This window comes from Calliphora vicina, chromosome 1 (assembly GCF_958450345.1).
Source record: "Calliphora vicina chromosome 1, idCalVici1.1, whole genome shotgun sequence".
NCBI classification, from domain to species: Eukaryota; Metazoa; Arthropoda; class Insecta; order Diptera; family Calliphoridae; genus Calliphora; species Calliphora vicina.
In genome coordinates, this window is record NC_088780.1 from 15,457,430 (window position 1) to 15,480,165 (window position 22,736).

The window sequence follows — 22,736 nt, forward strand, 5'->3', positions numbered from 1 at the left end:
AACTATCCGAAGCCCCCAAATAACTTACATAAACGATTCATACATCAATATCTTCGGAATTCTTCCGGCTCGGAAGAGATATAGGAAAAAACCAGGACAACCTCGATTTTTGAACTATATCTGGATTACTAAGTCATTAATAAAGGCAATATGGATATATAATGATTGATATTTCAAAGACTTTTGCAACGACGTACTATATAGGAACATAGTTAGTTGGACCTACAATGGGTCAAAATCGGAAAAAATATTTTTTAACCCGATTTTTTGGTTTTTCACCAAAAGTTTTTTTTCTCTAAATATTAAAAAAAAAATTAAAAAACAAAAAAAAAAAATATTTTAAAATTTCCAAAAAATTTAAAAAACAAAAAAAAAAATTTTGTTTACCTAAAAATATTTTAAATTTTTATTTTGAAGTATAATTTGGTGAAGGGTATATAAGAGTCTGTACAGCCGAATATAGCTCTCTTACTTGTTATACTTAAAATCGATTTTTGGAATAAAATAGGAGTGATCACAGATATCACCCAGTTACTTAGGGCCTGATTCAGAAACACGACCGGAAAACAATTTTAACTTTTTTGTATGAAAATCACTCAGTTTTCGAAATTTTGAAATAGTTTTCCGTTTGTGTTACTGAATAGTATATATATTCAGGATCTTTATAGATAGCGGCGTCGATTAAGCCATGTCCGTCTGTCTGTTGAAATCAATTTTCTAAAGACCCCAGATATCTTCGGGATCCAATTGTGTCAGACATGCTTTCGAGATGTTTCCTATATAAAATCAGCAAAATCGGTCTACAAATGGCTGAGATATGAGGAAAAAATCAGGACAACCTCGATTTTTGACCTATGTATATCTGGATTACTAAGTCATTAATATAGACAATATGGATATCTATATATTTCATATTTCAAAGACGTATATAAGACCATAGTAAGTTGGACCTGCAATGGGTCAAAATCGGAAAAATTATTTTTCAACCCGAATTTTTTTTTTCACCAAAAAAATTTAAAAAACAAATTTTTTTTAAATTTAAATTTTCAAAAAATTAAAAAAACAACTTTGAAAAAAAAAATAAATTTTGTTTACATAAAAATATTTAAAATTTGTATTATTAGGTAAACTAAATTTATTTTTGGTACTTTTCTTCCACTGAAATGATACAAATTTTATTTAAATAAATTTCAGTATCGTAGTGGTCATAATAAAATAGTCATTTGTCTATGTCAATTTATAGAAGTACTGTTTTGCCGCCCAAACCTTCGAATTTCCAAAAATACCTTCTTAGTGGCTCTACATAGGGAGAGCAGAATGTATAGTCCAAAAGATTCGGCACAGTCGAATATAACACTTCCTTGTTTATTTTAACTTTTCGGCAAGTCGAAAACAAATTATCAAGTGACTGATTTGCTTTCGCAGACTTGACAACTCATTTGAAAGTAGAGAAACTGAATTTTGCTTACGTTTTCTTTCGTCATTCCCATAAAAATTTAGTTTGGGAAATCCAAATTAGTTTACTTTCGCTTAGAATGCGAACGAAATATTTCTTTCGATATTGTGAAACAGGCTATAAGACTTTTGTTGAAAAAATCTACACAAGTATTAAAGTTATGCTAATATTAAAATAATTTTCATTTCCATTATTCCACAATTAAGTACAATTACAGTATGATTTAAGTCTTCGTAAATTTAAAATTCTATAGAATTTCAAACATACAAAATTATCATCTTTAATCATTAAATTTAAACAACCCTTAAATTTCTAAATAAAATTTACCAAGACAAATCATGCTCCTCTAATTGTACTTAATTCTAAGTATTAAACTTTTCTGTTTAAATTTCTTTAACACTGTTATGCAGATTAAAAGTGGTTTAAATTTCTTAATGTTAATTAATTTTTATTATTTACCTTAATGAGGAGACACTTGATTTTGAGTTTTTCTTTAAGTTGAAAAATTGATTTTTCTTTAAAGTCTCACATTACATTCTCAAATTATACTTTTGTCCTCAATCTTTTACTTTTTATTGTTATATTTAGATTTTACAAGCGATAATATTTATACTCACTCACTTTTTAACATCTTTTGTTTTTCCATATTTAAAAGAAATAAAACCAAAACCAAATCTAATAAACTGTCGTAAATATTTTTATTTTTATATGTACTTCATTTATTGTTATCAATAAAATTTCATTTCCCCTCTTTAATACATTTATCTAAGAAATTGCTTAAATATTTTTTGCATTTTTATGAACAACCAACCCTTACAAATCATACATACGAGTGTGTACATATGTATGTACGGGTATTTATAATATAAATCCATCATCATCATCATTATTTTTATTATTATTCATTTGGTCCTTCCAGTAGCCAATATGTTTCCATTTCACCTTTACCTTTGACCTTTACAAAACCGCGTGATTCGACTTTGTAACCCAGTTCACGTACTTTTTTCGCCGTATAATTGGACAATTGTATTTTATACTGATCACTAGTACTTTCCATTCGCGAAGCCGTATTTACTGTGTCCCCAAACAGACAGTATCGAGGAACTTTTAGGCCGACAACACCCGCCACCACTGGTCCCGAATTAATGCCAATTCGTATTGACAGCCCTGGTATTTTTAGTGCCTTAACCTTTGTTATCAAACGCAATGCCAAATCACAAGCATGTTCAGCATGAAGGGGATTGGCATCGGGGGCTCCCGATACAGCCATATAAACCATACCCACCGTTTCTACTTTATAGACAAATGGTGATATGATTTCTTCATCGAAGGCCGAGAATACTTTGTTGAGTGTGGTTACCGCCTCCATGGCATCTTGTATATTATTGGCATCACCATCATAGACGTTCATCACTTCTATGAATATTACCGAAACTTCTTCATAGGTTTGACATGTGGCCTCTTCGCCATTGCGCATACGCTCGGCTATGGGTCGTGGTATCATGGAGTAGAGCAATTCATCGCCCTGTTTCTTCCACGAATCTGCCAAGTCTAAGGATTTTTCCAATTCATCGGATCGTTGTTCCTCCTTTTCGAACATAATCTCTAGTTTGGAGCAATGCTGCCAGCCGGCCATCACTAGTTCGCGACTCAGGCCATGGGGATTTAAATCGTTCAAATATAAACCTATGCCATGCAACTCATCTAGATTTTCAATTAAAGGACTGCAAAGAAATATCAAAGAGTCCAAATCCTTCAAATAAAACATTTGTCCTTTTAATAATATGGATTTATTGCCCTGAGATATTTTTCTTTGACCCGTGGCCAGATCTATGCCATTGTCCTCATCAACTTCTTCGCCTTCGCCTTCTTCTTTACTCTTGTAATAACTACTTTCCACTATGTTTTGGGCCTCGGAGTAAGACATCTCATCCTGATTTTCAAAGTCCATATTCATAGCTGCATTATAGGCGGCTTTATTACGACCCGTGCGCAATAGTTCGAATTCGAAGAGCACCGTACGCATATGGGTAATTGTTGCCCATTCGATTTTAACATCTTTGGGTCGCCGGCACATAAACAGATCTATAATATGAGAACCTATAAAGTCCTTTGGATTTTTTCCGGGGTTGTGTAGAATCCAGGTTTCAAAGATTTTTTCGCCCGCATGCGTTATACACATGTCTCGATCTAAAACCAGGGTAAATGGAAATAAATCCAAAAACACATTCAAATTAACTGGCGGCAGTTTCATTTGGGTGGGATGTGCCACTACATTAACACGTTTAGCCATATACTCCCGATTATCAAAATCCAAACGATATTTAACTATAACTGTTAAGGGCACCTCCGACAATTTTATAGGGCCCGCTGTGCCGCCAGCTATATCATTTTGCGACTCAATTACATAAGCCTTAATCTCGAGATTATAAAACTCTTGAGCCACTTCCGTCATTTGACCTATTAAATATTTCGACATTCCCGTACGACTGCTGCGATATATAATAACAGCACCTTCATTGTCCATGTGAGCCAATTGCATAGAAGGTGATTTCATTTTCGGATACGTAAAACGCATTTGCAGATGTATGTTATCGATGGATTGCAAGAAATCACAAAAATATCTTCCTGTTGAACGGATCATTTTGTCGTAACCGAAATTACTAAAGAAACGCACAAAGCATTTGCCAAAGAAATTCATAAAAAAATCAAATGTTTCACCGGTTACCGCTGCTGCGGCGGCTGCAAAATCGGGCATTAGCTTATCGGGATAGATTTGGTGAGTTTTGAATGTACTGTGTTTACAGTCAACAATTTGACACACTTGTTTCCAAACTTCCTGTCCATATTCCTTTTGCACGTAGTGTGCTACACTCTCATACAACATGCCATACATGATGAGGAAGGTGTTGGATGGTGTTTGGTGGTGGCGATGGAAGGGGTAGTGGCCGTTATGTGGGTGTTAACTTAAGGAGCAAATTTGACTAATGTTGAAATTCTGCAAAGAAACATAATAATAAAAATGTTATACAGTGGATACAAGGCTATTCAATTTTAATAAAGGCATATATTTGAAGAATATTTTATTTAAAATTTTTATTTTAGAATATATTAGGAAATAATAAAAATAATTAAGTTTAAGTTTGCCGATTCGAACGAACGAATTTTCAAATGATTTTTGAATCTATCATAAGTATTTTTTTCAGCACCGATTTAGTCCGTTTTCAATACAAAAGATTTTTCATAAACGTATAATATTTGGGGAAAATTTGCATTCAGAAATAAAAGTCTTCAAAATTGGTTCATATTTGGAAAGTTAAATATCCTGAAATGATTGTTACACCTGAGGTGAACTTTGGACCATTTTTTAAGAGTTTACTATCCATATGAGTAGTTGCGTTAATGCATAAGGACTTTTTCTTCTGGGATATGTCGAAAAGAGTCGCATAATAATTATTACCTTAAAATCAGCGCATCGGATGGCGGCTCGAAGTCGTTTTTATCTCGGACACTTTAACAAAAGTGACATTTATTTCTGTATAATTTCGAAACCAAAAGAGAGCAGGAACAAATTTGTAAACCATAAATCTGAAGATACGTTCACATTGTTCAAATATTTGGCGAAGAAAGAGTGACCACTAAGATATAGATAATTTTCTCTTTCCTTTGAAGAAATGTTTATTTAAATAAACAATATAGAAATTATCACAATATAAGATCATTATTATATTGTTTGATGTAGCCTGATGTTATAAATGTAATCTAAGATCTAATAAAACGTAGTGGAAAATAGTGGTTACATTTTTTTCCGTCATGTATTTGATCAATCTGAACTACGTACCTTTAGAATCTAACACACTATTAATGCTGAGAAGTTCGTATATTAAACCGAATTACTGAAATAAAACTTGTTTTATTGTGGAAATTTGATTTTTGTTGAAACTAATGGCTGATTCTTTGACACATATTCAATTCTGACAGATTAGTGTATATAAAGAATTTGAAATATTTTGTAAACAAATTGCAAAACTAATGTCCCACTAGCGGAGTTCAGTATTAAGTGCGAATGGTATTGCATCATTGCAAATGCAAAATTGTAAATGTTTTTGTGTGTATTTTGTTATTGGATTACGGTAAAATTTTGCATTTGCAATGATGCTAGACCATTCGCACTTAAAAGTGAATACCGCTACTGTGAATGTTAAAAATGTTTTTGCATGTAGTATGACACAGGTTTGAAGGAATTAATTCATAATTCCATTTTCAAAATCAAAATAAATTGTATCTCTTAACCATTCCATTCATTTTCAATTAATTCATAGGCTTAATTCCTTTGTACTTCAAATGTATAGAATTCATTCCTTTGGGAATTCATTCTTTATAGAATTAATAACTTATTGAATCATTAAAATTTTCTTGAATTCAAATCCATTAAAAATTAGCTTTATAAATAAATATTTGAATTCAATTTGTATTAGATTTGAATTAACAAAAATTTAATCATTCATAGGTTGATTGAATTCTGTTATGAATTAATTCAACGATGAATGAATTCTATTAAAATAAAAACATTCGAATGAAGCTAATGAATTATGTGGGAAATGGTTTTATGAAATGAATGGCTGACATTTTTAAATTCCGAATTAAGATTTTAGTGAGTTAAGCTCAAATTGAATTAATCAATTCGAAGCTATGTATGTACATTAGGCCAGTACCAAAGTCTTTGTTCTAGCTTAATAAATGGTGAAAATATATTTTTTTCAAACTACAAATTTGTATACCCTTCACCATGAGTAGCAAGTAATTTCCACATTTTTCATTTGCCACCTCACAAAGTATATACATATATTCTGGATTGTATAGATAGCGAAGTCGATATTGCCATGTCCGTCTGTATGTTGAAATCAACTTTCCGTAGCCCCCAAATAATTTACAAACATGATTGATACATCAATATATCGGGAATTCTCTCAGCTCGGTTTATATTTAAAATCGTGAAAATCGGCACAAATGGCTGATATATAAGGAAAAACCGGGACAACCTAGATTTTTGGCGTATTTTTGATCTACATGTATCCGGATTACTAAGTGATTAATATAGACAATATGGATATCTAATGACAGATATTTCAAAGTCCATTGCAACGATGTATATAAGGCTATAGTAATTTGGACCTACAATGGGTCAAAATCGGGAAAAATATTTTTTAACCCGAATTTTTTTTACGAAACAATTTCGAAAAAAAAAATTTTTTTTTAAATTTTCAAAAACAATTGTGAAAAAAAAATTTGGCTTTATAAATATAAATATCTTTTTATCATTTTTTTTTACTAAAATATTTAAAAAAACACAATTTCGAAAAAAAAATATTTTTTTTTTAAATTTTCAAAAACAATTTTTCGAAAATTTTTGGCTTTATAAATATAAATATCCAAAAAAATTTTTAAATAAAAAAAAAAATTTTCTTTTAAATAAAAACAAAAAATTTCCCTAAAAATTTTTCTCTAATAAATAAAAAAAATTTTGAATTACTGTTAAAAATTTTGTAGAACCATTTAGATACATATAATGTTAAAAGTCATTTCCGTAAAATAGTGCCTCAAAAACTTCAAAAATTTTCATATCATATAAAAACCTCATTTGATTCTTTTGCACATTGAAAAAAGGACCTGAATAGGATTTTGATCAAGCTTAAACCTACAACTAAATTTAAATTAAACCTACAATTAAATTAACTTTGATTTGTCGGATACATATAGCGACTATATTTTTGGGTAAAGAATAAAATCCCAACAAGTAGCCAATGTATCCCTTAAAGACAGTAATTGTCACAAATGTCTTATCACCTGGCTGACTCCAATTTATATATTTTGGTCATTTGACACGTGTGTGCACTTTGTAGTGCAGAGAGAAGACAATTGGTTACATTATACATCCCAAGTAATCTAGCGTGAAGACAATTGTCACTTAAGTGTCTCTAAGTAATCTAGAGTGTAGTCACTTTAAACGTTTTGTGAGTAATTCGTACAAACTGGTTTTATACAAATTGTGTTAATATATAGATCTCATACAGTTTATTTTTATTTTTGCTTAAGTATACTGATATCCCATGTCTCTTAGTAACCTATGGTGAAGTCACTTCAAACTTTTTTTGTTCTGCACTTTATTTTACCCACCAAAAGCGTTGACTACTTTCGATCAGCTATCCGATAGTCACATTGTAATAAAAAGGGTCTTACCCCCTGCTTAGGACATGCACGTGATAAAATAACTAGTCAAGTAGCTGATAAAGTAACCAGTTACAAAGCTAGGAAGGTAACTGACGCTATGTAACCAGTATGTGAATGCAATGCGTTGCCTACTTTGGACCAGCTATTAGACAGTCCCATTGTAATCAAAAAGAGACAATTTACCCCTAGGCCTAGGACATGCCCGTGTTAAAATGACTAGTCACGTGGCTATAGAAGTAACTAGCTCCCACCCTAAATGATGGGTAAAATCACTAGTTCGGTACTGTCTCCTAGAACTGCTGGGTACCTATGCGTAAGAGCACTCGTATGGGTATCTCAATAAAAAGTATCTGTAAGTTTGTAGATGAATGTATGCATGTGTATGGATGGTGTGTGTATCTATGTGTAGAAATATAACGTTAAATTTGTTATGCTTTTTAAAAGATACGAGAGGATATATGAATGTAGTTGTGAAGTATTTGTAACATCAGAACAGTAGCAGTAAGCGTAAATTTGATTTATAGCTTGATTGCCTTTAGGTATGTGGTAGTAATATTAAATTTGTAACAGTAAAATACATACTGATGTAGATATGTACGTGCGTGAGAACTTACACACTTAAATACATATATACATGATAGGGATGCCAATCTTTTTTGGGAATTATAAATAATGAATCCTGGAATTTTTGACAAAAAATCCTAGGATTCCAAATTTATTGTATAAATCCCAGAAAATTTCAGGATTTTTGATGTTTTGGAAGTTTTCTGAATCACCCAAAATACATAGAAAATTTGGCTTACTTATTATAATACCAATTGTGCTTCAAATCCTAATCGAGTCGGATTTTTAAATTTCAATCAGAATTATACTCTAGTTTATTAATAATAACGCGTTGACAAAGATAAAATTTTTTCAAATTGAGACTTAATTTTTATTTATGAATATTTTTAAATGAAATTTAATAGTTGTATAGGTTTTTCTATTGAAAAATCGAAAAATAAAAACAAATTTTAAAATAATTTTAGAAAAAGTTTTGAAAAATCCCAAAAATGGACTTTTTGCCTATAATATCCATACCAGGGTCGTGGTTTTCGGAAGTCTTTACAAAATAATTAAGAACATATTGGGCAATGGTTCCATATCCTTTCCCACTCATGCTCTAGGTGCAATCCTACACATCCCCCCCTTACATTTATTTATTACATTGGCACCCCAGGTTCGATCCCTGGCAGAGGACGAAAATGTTCATCGTGGTTTTCGAGTTTTTAAAATTAACCCCCCTCTAAACAATCCATCCAAGAAGACCCCGGACCACCCCTCCTCCTGGAATAGAGGATATTAGCAAGGTTCCCCACCACCACTACACCAAATACACAGAGGGCATTGTTTCTTGGCAACGACAGATGGCAGCACCATTATCCTAGACCAGCTACAGCAGACCAATCATCTACTTAGTTGGAACAACATCCTACATGTATCCTTGGACCCGCTACAGCAGAGCAATCACCTACTTAGCAGGAACAATAACCGTTTAACGAAACTGATACAAAAATAACAACAGTCTGGTTCTAATGGCAACATCGTACATGAAGACGCACGATACTCCAATAACAAGGAGTGCAATCTTACATGGGAAATATGCGAAAAACAACTGCAAAACAAATCGTATAAGATGGAGATGCTTTGTGGAAGCCAAATGCTCCCAAGAGGGGTAATGGAAGAAAAAAAAAATAGGAGTGCAGCCCGACTACCAGAAATATCCCGTGTAATGCCGAGATCTGGTTGGGCACATGCGCATTCTAGGCATCTTTGAAAATGATCCTAGTATTGCAATATGGGACTATATGTCACCAACTTTGGTGTTAAGTAGGCAGTTTAGGGTCCTTATACATGAAAGGGACAACTGCTTAAATCAGACATGGTAGCACAATAATGCCGATCAAATATGGTTTACTGATGGTTCCAAACATTTCCATAAATATTTCATGCGGAGATTTACGCCATCCTCATATGCTCCAATGAATGTTTAAGAAGGTGATTAAGGAATAATATAATTTTTGCTATGTCTGACAGTCAGGCTACTCTTAGAGCCTTATTATCATATGAAGTGAGGTCTTGGTGTTGTTATGGATTGCTGGACATGCTTGAATGAACTGGACACACACAATGAACTTACATTGTACTGGGTACCTAGCCATGGGGGTCACGCTGACAATGAACGCGCTGATTGTCTTGCCAACAGGGGCGCTCGTTTATAGGTGCTGAACCGTTCTTTGATATCCCACATCGATACACTATGGAACATATTCGTTCTTGGGTTGAATCGGAATTTGCACGATTTTTGGGTAATTTACCAGGACTAAGACAGTCCAAACAATTCATTACCCAATCCAGACGTAGATCCCAGTTGTTGCTTTCGCCCGGAAAGGGTGACTTGAGGATACTTACTGGATTATTCACTGGACATTGTGGTTTGAAGTATCAACAATTTAAGTTAGGCAACGTTGAGAATGAAAAGTGCAGGTTTTGTGGACTTCATACCGAAACCTCTGAACATGTTCATGTACCAAACAAATCTTATAAACAGAGAGTATCTGCTGTTGATAAGGCTTAGTTCCTTTTGTTTGGGTCCAATCGTGTTTTCAACAGACAGACAGACGGACGGACATGGTAGATTGTCTTAGAATCTTATGAAAACCCAGAATATACATACAAACAGAATGACAAAATAAATATATCCCCATTCGGTGAATCCCGGTATTAAAAAATCCAGTCGCATTTGGAATCCCTAATATACATGAATGTTTGTACGTATACTTAATAATATACTGGGTTACTTATACAGTTAGTTAGTTACACACTTGATAACATGTTTGTTTTTTTGTTGTTTTCATTCAATTCAATTTAAAAAATAGAAAAGAGGATGCTATTTGTCAAATACACTCAACACAATATTCACACGCACTTGCTGTCAGACACACACACTCATAGACCAGAATTGTAGCAGAAAGTAGAAAGCAAAGCTACAGGTGTTTTGTGGTTTTAATATTAATAGTTTCAATTTCCTTTAAGGAGGTTTTTCTAAATAAATCCTTTTTGGTTCTCACACACACACCCACACTCTGACAAATCCTTAAATCTTTGTGTTTTTTATTTAAGTGGTTGGATCCTTTTTTTGCATTTTTTAATTTAGTTTATTTAGTTGTTATTTGATTTTTCACATTTCAAAACTGTCAAAAACATTTGCGATTTCTTTTGATAAATTATGTTTATTTAACCAAAACAAACAAAACCAAAAAAATACATAAAATTTTAAATAAAAAAAACCCCCAAAAAATATTATCAATTTTTTTGTACACTTTACCAAAACCAAACAGATTTATTTTTAACTTGTTGTATTATAATTTGGTATTCAACTCAATTCTATTTAAATTTAAATTCTATTCTATTTACTTATTTTAGAATATTTTTGTTGTGGTTGTTGTTATTTTTCTTCGCTTATCACCATATTTAATGGAACCACCAGAGACAACCGTGTCGAATGAACATTTTTTGACTCGTCGTGCACTTCAATGCTTCTTGTTTGCTACTAATAAAACAAATATGTTTTTGGTGCTTCCCAAATGGATGAAGTAGGGTATGGATGTAACTAAGAATGGGTGATATTGTGTGTGTATTATGATTTCTTAGCTCCTCTGCTTGTTTGGCATTAATGTATCTTAAGAGAATGTCACTTCTATTTGTATTTAATGTATGTTTCACAGTTGGCATTATTATACTTTGCTACAACTCACACTCCATTTACTGTGATGGGCAAAATGAAGTGGAACATCAGTGGCATTGTTCCTACTCTTTTAAAGGATAGAAAATCGTTCACTGCTAACCTTTTGGCTGAATTTTTTGCAAATAATTCAAACTTACCGGAAACCAATCAGTTACTATGCCGAATATATTCATTCGCTCTCGCGCAGTTAGAAGAGTTTTAGCGGATCTCAATATAAATAAGTCTCTTGGGCCTGATGGTATACCAGCACTGTTCTTGAAGCAGTGTTCTTCGACGCTAGCTCGTCCATTAGCTAACCTTTTCAGCACTTTATTCCGTGCCGGCTAATGTAACTCCAATTCCTAAAAAGAGAGAGGATAACAACCCTGAAAATTATAGCCCAATAGCAATTTCTTCTGCACTTTCCAAAGTTATGGAGAGTGTGGTTAACTAACATCTTGTGAAATATTTGGAGTCCAATAAATTTACTCAGCGACCGGCAGTATTGGACGCTCTATGGAAGACTTGCTAGCCTTCCTATCGGAAAAATGGTGTCGTTCCATACACCGTTTTGGCGAAAGTAAAATGGTGGATCTAGATATTTCTAAAGCGTTGGATAGAGTATGGTATGATGCGCTTTAAGCAAAATGAATTGCTTTTTTTTCTCAGAGATCGCACTATACGAGTTCTTATAGATGGAATTTCATCAAGCGAGTTTAAGATTAATTCAGGGGTACCGCAAGGCTCCGTCCTTTCTCCTACTCTATTTCTTATCTTTATAAACGACCTTCTACTCAAACGTCCAACCCTATCTACTCTTTTGCAGATGACAGCAACATTTGCCATTCATATGCATTCAATTATAGACCAAGCCAGTCGGAGATTGGGGCAATTAAGCAAAACATGAATGATACGTTTAACCAAGATCTTGTGACAATCTTTGAATGGGGTTGTGCGAATAGAGTCGATTTCAATGCACGCGAGACTCACACAAACGCACAACAGATCCTGTTGCTCCATCTGTTTTTATGGGTGGTGTAAATATTAAGGAATCAGAAGCTCTTGATGTTCTAGGCATGAGTATTCAGTGCGATGGACAGTGGATCGCACAACACAGTACAGGGAAAATTCGTTCTTTAGCAGTACTGTCCGTATGTGGAATAAACTTGCTTCTGAAGTCTTTCCTGTCACTTTCAATATAGGAAAATTCAAATCAAATGTCCACAAACACTATCCTCCCATTCATAACCTATTTTCCTAGTTCCAACACAATGCAAAGGGGTCATCCCCTGAGTACTGGTCCAAGAAAAAGAAAAAATAGCCTTCGATCTCCATTATCGTTACCTCTAAATACCATTACCGTAAGAAATATTAATCGCATATCCACAAAAGTATATATATTCTGGGTCCTCATTTCAAAACGATCTAGCTATGTCTGTCTGTTGTGTTCCACAAAACCTCTGTTGATAAGGTTTGCTTGGCATTGAAAATGCCACTGTTTGAGAAGTCGTAAATATGTTGATTATGCGGCTATACTCAAATTAGAAATTAGTTTCAAGTATGTACTCTGAAATTATACTGTTAAATATGGCGAAAATCCGGAAACATTTGTCCCTAGTCCCATTACAAGGTCCCCCTGAACATTCATAATTGTCTTATAATAATTAATATCGTGATGAAATTGGCCACGAATAAGTTTTATATGAACATAAATCTTTCTGCCAACTTTTGTGAGGAGGTATGTCCATAATTGACCTAGCAATGTCTGTCCGTCGGTCCTTCTGTTGAAGGCACGGTAGGGCCTACAGGGAAGGACTTAGGGGTGTGAAATTGGAAATGTTTGATCTTGAAAATGGGCAAAATTGGTTAAGTAAAACTGGAGTTAGGACCAAAATGATGGATCGATCTTCAAAAAATTTTATATTTTTCAAAACTTTTTAACAATTTTCGAATTCGTAAAATTTGCACACGTTATTCGTATTATAAAACAAGTAAGAGAGCTATATTCGGTTGTGCCGAATCTTATATACCCTTCACCAAATTATTCTTCAAAATAAAAATTTTAATATTTTAAGGTAAACAAAATTAATTTTTTAAACAAAATTAACTTTTCTCGATTTTAAATAGCAACCGAGCCGGAATTCTTCCGGAGATATTGATGTATGAAGTAAGTTATTGGGGGCTTCGGAAAGTTGATTTCAACAGACAGACGGACATGGCTTAATCGACTTCGATATCTATAAGGATCCAGAATATATATACTTTATATATACTACCCTTCTCAAATTGGCGACAAAAAATTTTTGTTCAAAAAAAAATTTGGTTAAAATATGTGAAAAATTTACGCAGTCGCGGATTTTTGCTTATATCTGAGCCATTTGTTTGCCGTTTTGCTTTATTTTAAATATCAACCTAAGTTGAACTATAACGGATATACATACTAATGTGTCAATTATGTATGAAAGTTGTTTGGGGGTTTTCGAAAGTTGATTTCAACAGACAGACGGACGGATGAATTCTTTAATGGAATGACTATGATATACATACAATTTAATTTGATTTTGTAAATTAAATTAAGAATTATTTCTTTCGAACCTTTGGTATATGTTGCAGTTTAATATATTACAGTTATTTAATACGTTTAAAAATTAATTAATTGAAAAAAATGGGGGCATGTACTTTAAGAACATTGTAAACGTCAATTAAGGTTAATGTTTCCGTGTTGTCTTTTGCGAATGACATCATTGAAAGAACGTAATTATTTTATTTATTAGAAATACATACATATTTATTACACTAAGGTCTTAATGTAATGCAAATAGGACACTCTTATACATAATTAAATAAGTTTAAGGATACACTAGACTCGGGTTTTCAACTCATTAAGAACCATTTTTTCGATTTTAGGAATTTTTGAATTTGCGAAATAAGATTAAAAACTATATATTTTATTTAAGTACTGAACATCCCAAAAACTTTAATGTTTGCAAATACTCTTCCACAACTGAAACGAAGTTATTCGAATAGTTATCATTTAAACAATGACGGTTTTCCAATAACTTGTTGAAATGGAATAAGATGTGGCATCGTTCAAAGGAAAGGTAAAATTTATACTGAATCTGCCGTATAAATTCGGCTGTCCAAATGTGCTGGGAAACCCCCAGTAAAATTTAACTCATTCTGACGATTAAAGAAATAGCGAAAGGAATTTCGTCTTCACAACTGCTGTACATGTATTTTCTGACAGTCGTTCCAGAGGACAAAAATATACTTTTACTACAGTTTATGATAAGGATCATTTGGGTCTCGTAACAAAAGGTACATACATACATTTATGTTGAGAAATATGACTTAAATTAATAATTGGGGGATTCAAACGGTCTCCTATTAGGTCGTATTGTCATAATGTCATAACAAATTTTTTTAGTTTAAATAAATTTTTGTTGGGTTTCAAACAAAAAAGTTATAAACTAATAAGACTTTTTGAACTATGTTTATTGGTTTGCCATAAAATAACACTTTTTTTGTTTGCAGCACAACAAGAATTTGTTTTAAACTAAAAAAATATTTTACGACATTATGACAATACGACCTAATAGCAGACAGTTTGAATCCCCCAAATGTTAGAAATAACCTTCAAAGAAAAATACCTATACAATTTTAAATATGTCTGTTTCGTACCAATTTATAAACTAATTCTTAGTATGGATACAATTGTCTGCACTTAATATTGAACTGGATTGATTAATTAACACAGTTTCATCAAATTATTTTAAAAAATGTACTCGTTCCGTGGGAGTTAAGACAAATGCAAACCGTTTTTAAACCAGTTCTTAAATCAATGATTTTTGCTTGAAATTGTATCTCTTGGAACTAGGTTTATGGAGCAATAAGTAAAAATAAATTCTTTCTTAAGAATGGTCATAGAACGCTCTTCATCATTGATTCTTTTATCGAAATTGTCACACATGGAACTTGTTTCGAAATTTACCGAATAATGCTCGCTTAATAATTCATTTAGCGGTCGTTATGTTAGATTAGAAAAGTTGTCGTGAAAAGATTCGTTCAGTACAATACATATTTTAGATTTTTTAACATTCAAACTTTTTATTTTAATCCGATTCCATGAAGTTGTTTCGGAACTTGTTTGTGATCTATAGAATTTAGTTCCTAGAAAACTGTACTGGCGATGACACTAGTTCTAAGGATGTTATTAAATAATCGGAAGTGATTTTGATTATAATTGTTCAAAAACAAATTATTTTAAAAGGTATAAAAATGTTTCTGGGTACAATTAATGTTAGGGGCCTAATTTCGACAATTTTCTAATGTTTGTATGAACATTTCTCAGTTTTCTTATAATTTTCAAAGTGTATTCCAATCGTGTTTCCGAATAAGGTACTTAATTCCATGATGATTAGTTTATTTTTCAACTATGAAAATATTCAAAAAACGAGATAAATCACACTGTAAGTCCAACATTTTATTGCAATATATTAGATTTTATTGATATTTGACCTTCAATATCTCAATTACATAGAACAGAAGATTAAAGATGACTTTTAATATCTTATTGAAAGCATATATAGATGGGGAGATATGCTAGTTTTCAGTGCACTCACTATCTTTCATTACAAAATTTTATAATTTTTTCTCACTTAATTTTCTAAATTCAATTTATTAATTATATTATCAATTTTTTCCTCTTATTTAAATAAATTTTTTATTTTTATTATGCGTTTAACAGTATCCATGTAAAATTCCACAATATTTTGTATTGTAATTTAATATTAAAGTTTTAAGAAAATTCATTAATGAATTGTTACAAAATTAGTATAAAATCTGATTTTTAAACTCTTTTGAAATTTTTCAAATTTGTTTCACTGTTTTTTTATAGAAATTCTCACGACTTTTACGCGTCACTGTAAATTCATGTGGTTGGTTGTTGTGTATTTTGTTTTTGTTTTATGCGCAAGTTTAGATATTATTCTTGTTGTTGTTGTTTTTGTTTTAATATATTTTATTATTTTCCCGTTACGTACTCTGTTGCTCCGTGATGTATGCTTTCCCGTTAACGAATGATATTTCAAATTCTTTGTTTTCTGCCTTTTATAGTCAGCCATCCAGTCTTCCCCGTTTGGCTGTTATTTAGCAAAGCTGTCTAAAGCAGCTAAAAGTCATGTTAAATTTATGTGCGTGATGTTTTGGTATGATGTCCTTTGAGTTTTCTGTTCATTTTTTTCTCCATTTTTCCTTCGTGTTGTATTTTTTTTTATATTTTTTTAATTTTATTTGTTTACTTAAGACAAGAGAAAATATTACATTATTAAAGAACAATTGATTGAGTTTAAAAGATGAGTAAACAGCGGGAAAAATATGCAGTAAAGAGGCCTTCCTAAAGTCCTTATTTTGCTGACTCAAAAACACCCAGCCACATTGCAGAATCGTTTCAAATTTACACGGCGTATAATTGGAAGCCAAGGCCCTCCATAGTCACTTCAGTTAGAGGTCTTATAGAAGAACTTCTTAAGAAGGCATATTAGAAGTTATTCCTTTGAAGTTTGTTAGACCTTAAAGAAGAAGGAAGGAAGGAAAAACAAAGTAATTCTAGAACATCTTCTGCAAATGAGCATAGCCTTTTATAGAATGTGCAAACATGTCTTGTAGAAGGCCTGTAAAGTGAAGTCCTAACTATTTTTCTTGCTGGTTATGAATGAAGTATGCATGAGTGTTAGCACTTTATAGATAAATTATCACTAGATAATTGGAAGGGGAATATTACATACATATATAATAAAATGTTGTTGGGTGTTCTTAACTAGTAATTTGTTTAGGCCAATTAACGATTATTATTTGTAAAAGGTTTTAAATTTCTAATAAATAATGCTTGTTTTACTGTTTTCTAAAGCAAAGTACAGTGTTTTTATAATATCAGTTTAAATACGATCTTAGATTTATGGTATGACAATTATTATTATTGCTAAAAGTAGGCTATTTGGGAAATACAATTTAGAAAGGAACTTCTTCAAAGGAACCGACAAAGTATTAGGAAGTGAAGCAACAAGTCGACCAATGTTTTGCAAATATTAATATTTACAATCAATGTAAGAAACACAGGTACAGAACTCATTATTCATTATACATAAGTTATAAAAATGAATAAACTCTTTTTTCCAAAGAACTCCTTAGAGGTTTCGACAAATTATGTGTTTTGTTCTTAAACTCCAAATCTTTATCAAAAGAATTTATTAACAAAAATGCTGGTTTTATTTTACTTCAGAGTTCTTGTTTCCCAAGTTGCTATAACATGAATTTTCCTGTAAATAACAGCTTAAGTCGAGTTAAGTCAAAATCAAGTGAAGGACATATTTTACTTTTTGTTATTATACTCCACATTTGGATTCAATCCGTTTTTAAATATCACGGTTAATTGTTGACTGTCAAATGAACTGTCATTCTGCGATTACTTTTTGACAATTATGATCAGTCTGGCAAATCACCATGAATAGATTGACCCATAAACAATTCAACCAAATTATCTAAATTTACTTTGAAAATCAGACATCGATTACTGCTGCAGTTTGGTGCGGCAGCAGGATCACACATTGGTGGCATCATCGGACCTCGTTTCTTCAAACTTGCGCACCATGATCAATACTTTTTTGTTTGAAAATATGGATGATATTGATCCGGGCGAGATGTATTTTCAACAGAATAGCGCTACGTGATATACGGCGACCGCAACCATCGATTTATTGAAATCAAAATTTGTCGATAATATCAATTCGAAAATGTACCTGTCAATTGCCCTCCAAGGTCGTACGATTTGACACAACCCAGCGAAGTCACTGAGAAATCCTCTTTTATTTGAGGATTTAGAATACACGAAAGTTTCAAATATTCAATAAATTTATGGTCATCCAATATTTTTGAAGTTCCTCAAAAATTTTAAATTAGCTTTTTATCGAGGTTCAAAGTTATAATTTTATGTAAGTATGTTGTAAAATCACTCAAATTCAATTGTGTTCAACTTTGTCTAGAACATATCGTACCTAAATGGACGTATCGTCTTTATAAAAACCCAGAATATAAAGTGATTGACAATACAAATATTCAATAAGCAGGTCAAAATCATCCTTTAACAATATTTAATTAAATTTTGAAAATAGAAACCAAACTATAAAATATTTATTATTATGGTAGTGCAAAACTATGGAAACTTTGGTTTCATTTTCACAAATATTGTCTGGCCCCTTTAGTTATTCAGTTTTTTTTTTTTTTGGAATCCCATATTTTTTATTACTGCTTCACAGCGACGATTCATTGAACCAATTAAAGAGTTAATTGTCTCCTTTGATTCCTTTATTACCGGATCAGATAAAGCTTACATCGTGGTATAATTTTGAGTCCGTATTTTGTGTTGGAATCTCCATACTAGGGGCATATTTTCCTCAGTGTATGGATACAAAACATCGTTTAAAATGGATCTGTATCGAATTCCACTGATAGTATCTTTTATTCACCATCAAACTTGACTTTCTTATTTGCGTACTTGGGTTCTTATAATGTCACTCCCCATTAAATTGTATTTGGAATCAACCGAAAAGAGAGCAGTATTACATTTATCTCTCGACCAGTTTAAATGGACTTTGGACATTTTTACGAGCAGTACAGTACCAAACCAGCCTCATTTGCCCTGCAGCTAACAATTCCGGGCAGTCATTTTAGATAATTTCTTAAACTCTCTTGCTATTTATTAAATTATCTTGTCTTTGAGTAGTTCTTTGGTAAATTGTTACGAGCGGCACAGTACCAAATCCGATTAATTTATCCTGCGGCTAACAGTTCGATAACTAATTTCCAATTTTAGATTATTGCTTCCGAGGAGCAATTTTTGGAAATTTCTTAAACTCTTGCTATTAAATTATCTTGTCTTTGATTAGGTTTACGAGGTCTTCCTCAAATGTTATTTTATTTTGAAAATAAATTATCTAAATAAAATAAATATTGAAATGTCGGTATTCAATGGATACCGATATTTCATGGATTATATATTTCAACTAAAGTTTCCATTGTATACGTATTTAGTTTAAGGACAACATACATATTTCTTTAAAATTTTGGATTAAAAGTTTTTTGCAAATAAGCCTTATTTAAATCTGAGACAAGTATTCACACAACAAAATTCGATTATTATCGATTCGATTCCCAAATACACTATTACTAAATAAACATGTAGTATAACATTATCAGCTTATAGTTAATATTATGAACTACATACATGAGATAAATGTACTTACATTTATGTGTATTTTTATTTTATATATATATTTTTATATTAACTCTAGTCCCTTTTGTGCTCCCGTATGTACCCTACAATTGTAAGGATTTCTATTAAATTATTTAAAGCACGAAGAAGCGTTAAAACAACTCACAAACAAAAAGGAAACAATTGTTATAAAACTAACAACCCAAAAAAGAAGGATTCACACCATCATTACATCTAAAACAAACAGCAAGATTATGAAAGTTTTTTTTCTCAAGGATAAATTTAACACATATAGATATTGTAGTTTAATATTTCATTTACCTTGAACATTTTTTCAACCCAAACAAAAATATACTTAAAGTGGGAAAATATAGATACATACCATACGATATCCTTTAAAATTATAAGGTCACTAATTGATTGGTAGTGCAAAGAGAAGTCAATTGGTTACTTTCTACATCCCATGTAATATAGCCTGAAGACAATTGTTACTAAGTGTATCTAAGTAATCTAGAATGTATGCATTTTTAACGTTTATTTTGTACTGCACTTTAAAAAGTAGAATTATCTATTAGAGGAAGATTTGTTTACAAGCAACTAGTTATTGGACTGTTATGTAGCTGATTATGTAACAAGTTTGGTAGCTAGTAATGTAACCGGTATGTGAATCCAATGGGTTGACTACTTTGGACCAGCTATCAGACAGTCTCATTCTAATCAGAAATGGTCAATTGACCTCCAGTGTTAAAATAACAAGTCACGTAACTACTTATGTAAATAGTTGTCACCCTGAAGGTATTTATAGACAGCAATACTGAGTATTAATATTTGGGCAATTCCATATCATCGTACGTGGCATTTGAACGCCTATAAAGTAGATTCTGCAAAAAAAAGAGTATTTGAAAAATAATTTGGTCTTTATGTTCCATTCAGAGGGTACTGCATTTTAATAAATAATAAAAAGTTCTTTTGAAACATTGTTGTCCAAAATATCGAGCGATATAAGGGTATATCGTACGTGACATAAAACGGAAGTGTGAGGCTTTATGTTTTCTTTTAATTTCTTACACTAAACGAAATATTATTCCTTTACAATCCGTCATATTTAAATAAAAATAATCTTTGGATGATTTTATAATAAATAAAATTTAATACCGTACATGACATACCGTACGTGACACATTTTTCTCTTATAATAAAACAATTCCTTCCTTTTTTTAAATTTTAAAATTTTTTATTTAAATTTAAAATTAAAGTTTTGTTTTTTTTTTAAATTTGAAAATTTTTTTTTTGTTTTTTCAACCTTTTTTTAGGGAAAAAAAAATTCGGGTTAAAAAATATTTGTTTCCGATTTTGACCCATTGTAGGTCCAACTTACTATGGTCTTATATACGTCGTTGCAAATCTACCATTAGATATCCATATTGTCTATATTAATGTCTTAGTAATCCAGATATAGGTCAAAAATCGAGGTTGGCCTGGTTTTTTCCTCATATCTCAGCCATTTGTGGACCGATTTTGCTGATTTTAAATAGGAAACTTCTCGAAAGCATGTCTGACAGAATTATTTAAGATTTGGATCCTAAAGATATCTGAGGTCTTCAGAAAATTGATTTCAACAAACAGACGGACATGGCTTAATCGACTCAGCTATCTATAAGTATCCATATGCTTTATAGGGTCGGAAAATTATATTGTGGAAATTACAAACGGAATGACACCCTTCTCACGAAGGTGAATGGTATAATAAAGTTTGCAGAAAAATATCAATCAACAAAGAAATAAACAAGAAATGTTTTTCGAAACGATTTCTTGACATACCGAATGATTTCAATAATATTTTAAATTTGAAAAGTGTTAATACTCAGTATTGCCGTCTATAAATACCTTAAGTGATAGGTAAATTCACTAGTTCGGGACTGTCACCAAGAACTGCTGGGGTATTACAGATAGTGTGGGAGTTAAAACCAGAAAAGGTTATATACCCTACATCATGCGCTAAAATTCAATGTTAACTCCCCTAAGAGGAAGTCCGAACAATTTGAAGAAATGAGATTATTTCTGAGAACCGAATATGGGGTCAGGATTAGTGAACATTTCTTCCACAAAAACTTTATGTATAGGGACGAAAAGTTTTCTTTTGGGGTTGTAGTAACAACTGTTACAATCCTTTTAACCCAACTCAAGATACAGAAATAGTTTTTATCCCCCTCCCCCTACTGGAGGGCATCATACAACACAACAGCAACAACTAAAACAATGAAGGGTTTAACTATTTAAGGGGTTATTCTCTTTAATTTTGCGTGCTGAGTTTGATGTTCATTATAGTCGTTTAGTTTAGACAATAGATAAGAAGAAAAAAACTAAAAATAAAATATAAGATAGCAATCCATTTGACAAATACTTAATCGAACAAAATAAGCACATAAAGTAAATAACATTTAGTTGTCACAACACGCACAGGACCTCCCTCCCCCTCCTCAGCAACCACACAAACACAATAGAATAAAATGGTGTGAATGATGACCACAAGAACAATTAATTACTTAATTGGTAAAATAGCTGGAAGTGCGTAAATTTGTTTGTTTTTGCCAAAGGAAGTTATTTATCTGTAAATTAGGGTTACAAATGTTGCACGTTTTGTTTTTGTTTACTCTACATGTTGTCTTGGTTAATGAAGAAGTTTGCATGAAATATTTCATAACGACAAGGACATATTCGAAATGCACTTTATTTATATACCAGCATTAGGGTGGGCTAAAAACTATGACGATAGCAATTTTTCCCAAAAAAGCTTTTTTGAGGTTTTGGACTAGTTTTTGGAGAGAATAAGATTTTTGGAGAAAAATAGGAGTTTTAAATTTTTCTTACCTTTTCTTACCAAAAAAGAGCAAAAGAAGTATGTAGTAACTTACTCCCCGTTCCCGATTACCATGGTCTAGATCAGAGCCATGTCAGGCCACCAGGCAGATGAGCCACCTCATTTTCCTGTATGTTATAGTGCCCTCCTGCTA

At 31.9% G+C, this 22,736-nt stretch overlaps 1 protein-coding gene across 1 annotated transcript; it reads right to left on the reverse strand.

Moving 5' to 3' along the window:
- Positions 1-2,130: 2,130 nt before the first annotated feature.
- On the reverse strand, positions 2,131-4,448 carry LOC135964192 (soluble guanylate cyclase 89Db-like). Its single transcript, XM_065516308.1, has one exon. It carries the CDS (start codon positions 4,350-4,352, stop codon positions 2,355-2,357), a length of 1,998 nt encoding a protein of 665 aa, XP_065372380.1. The 5' UTR covers positions 4,353-4,448; the 3' UTR covers positions 2,131-2,354.
- Positions 4,449-22,736: the final 18,288 nt, after the last annotated feature.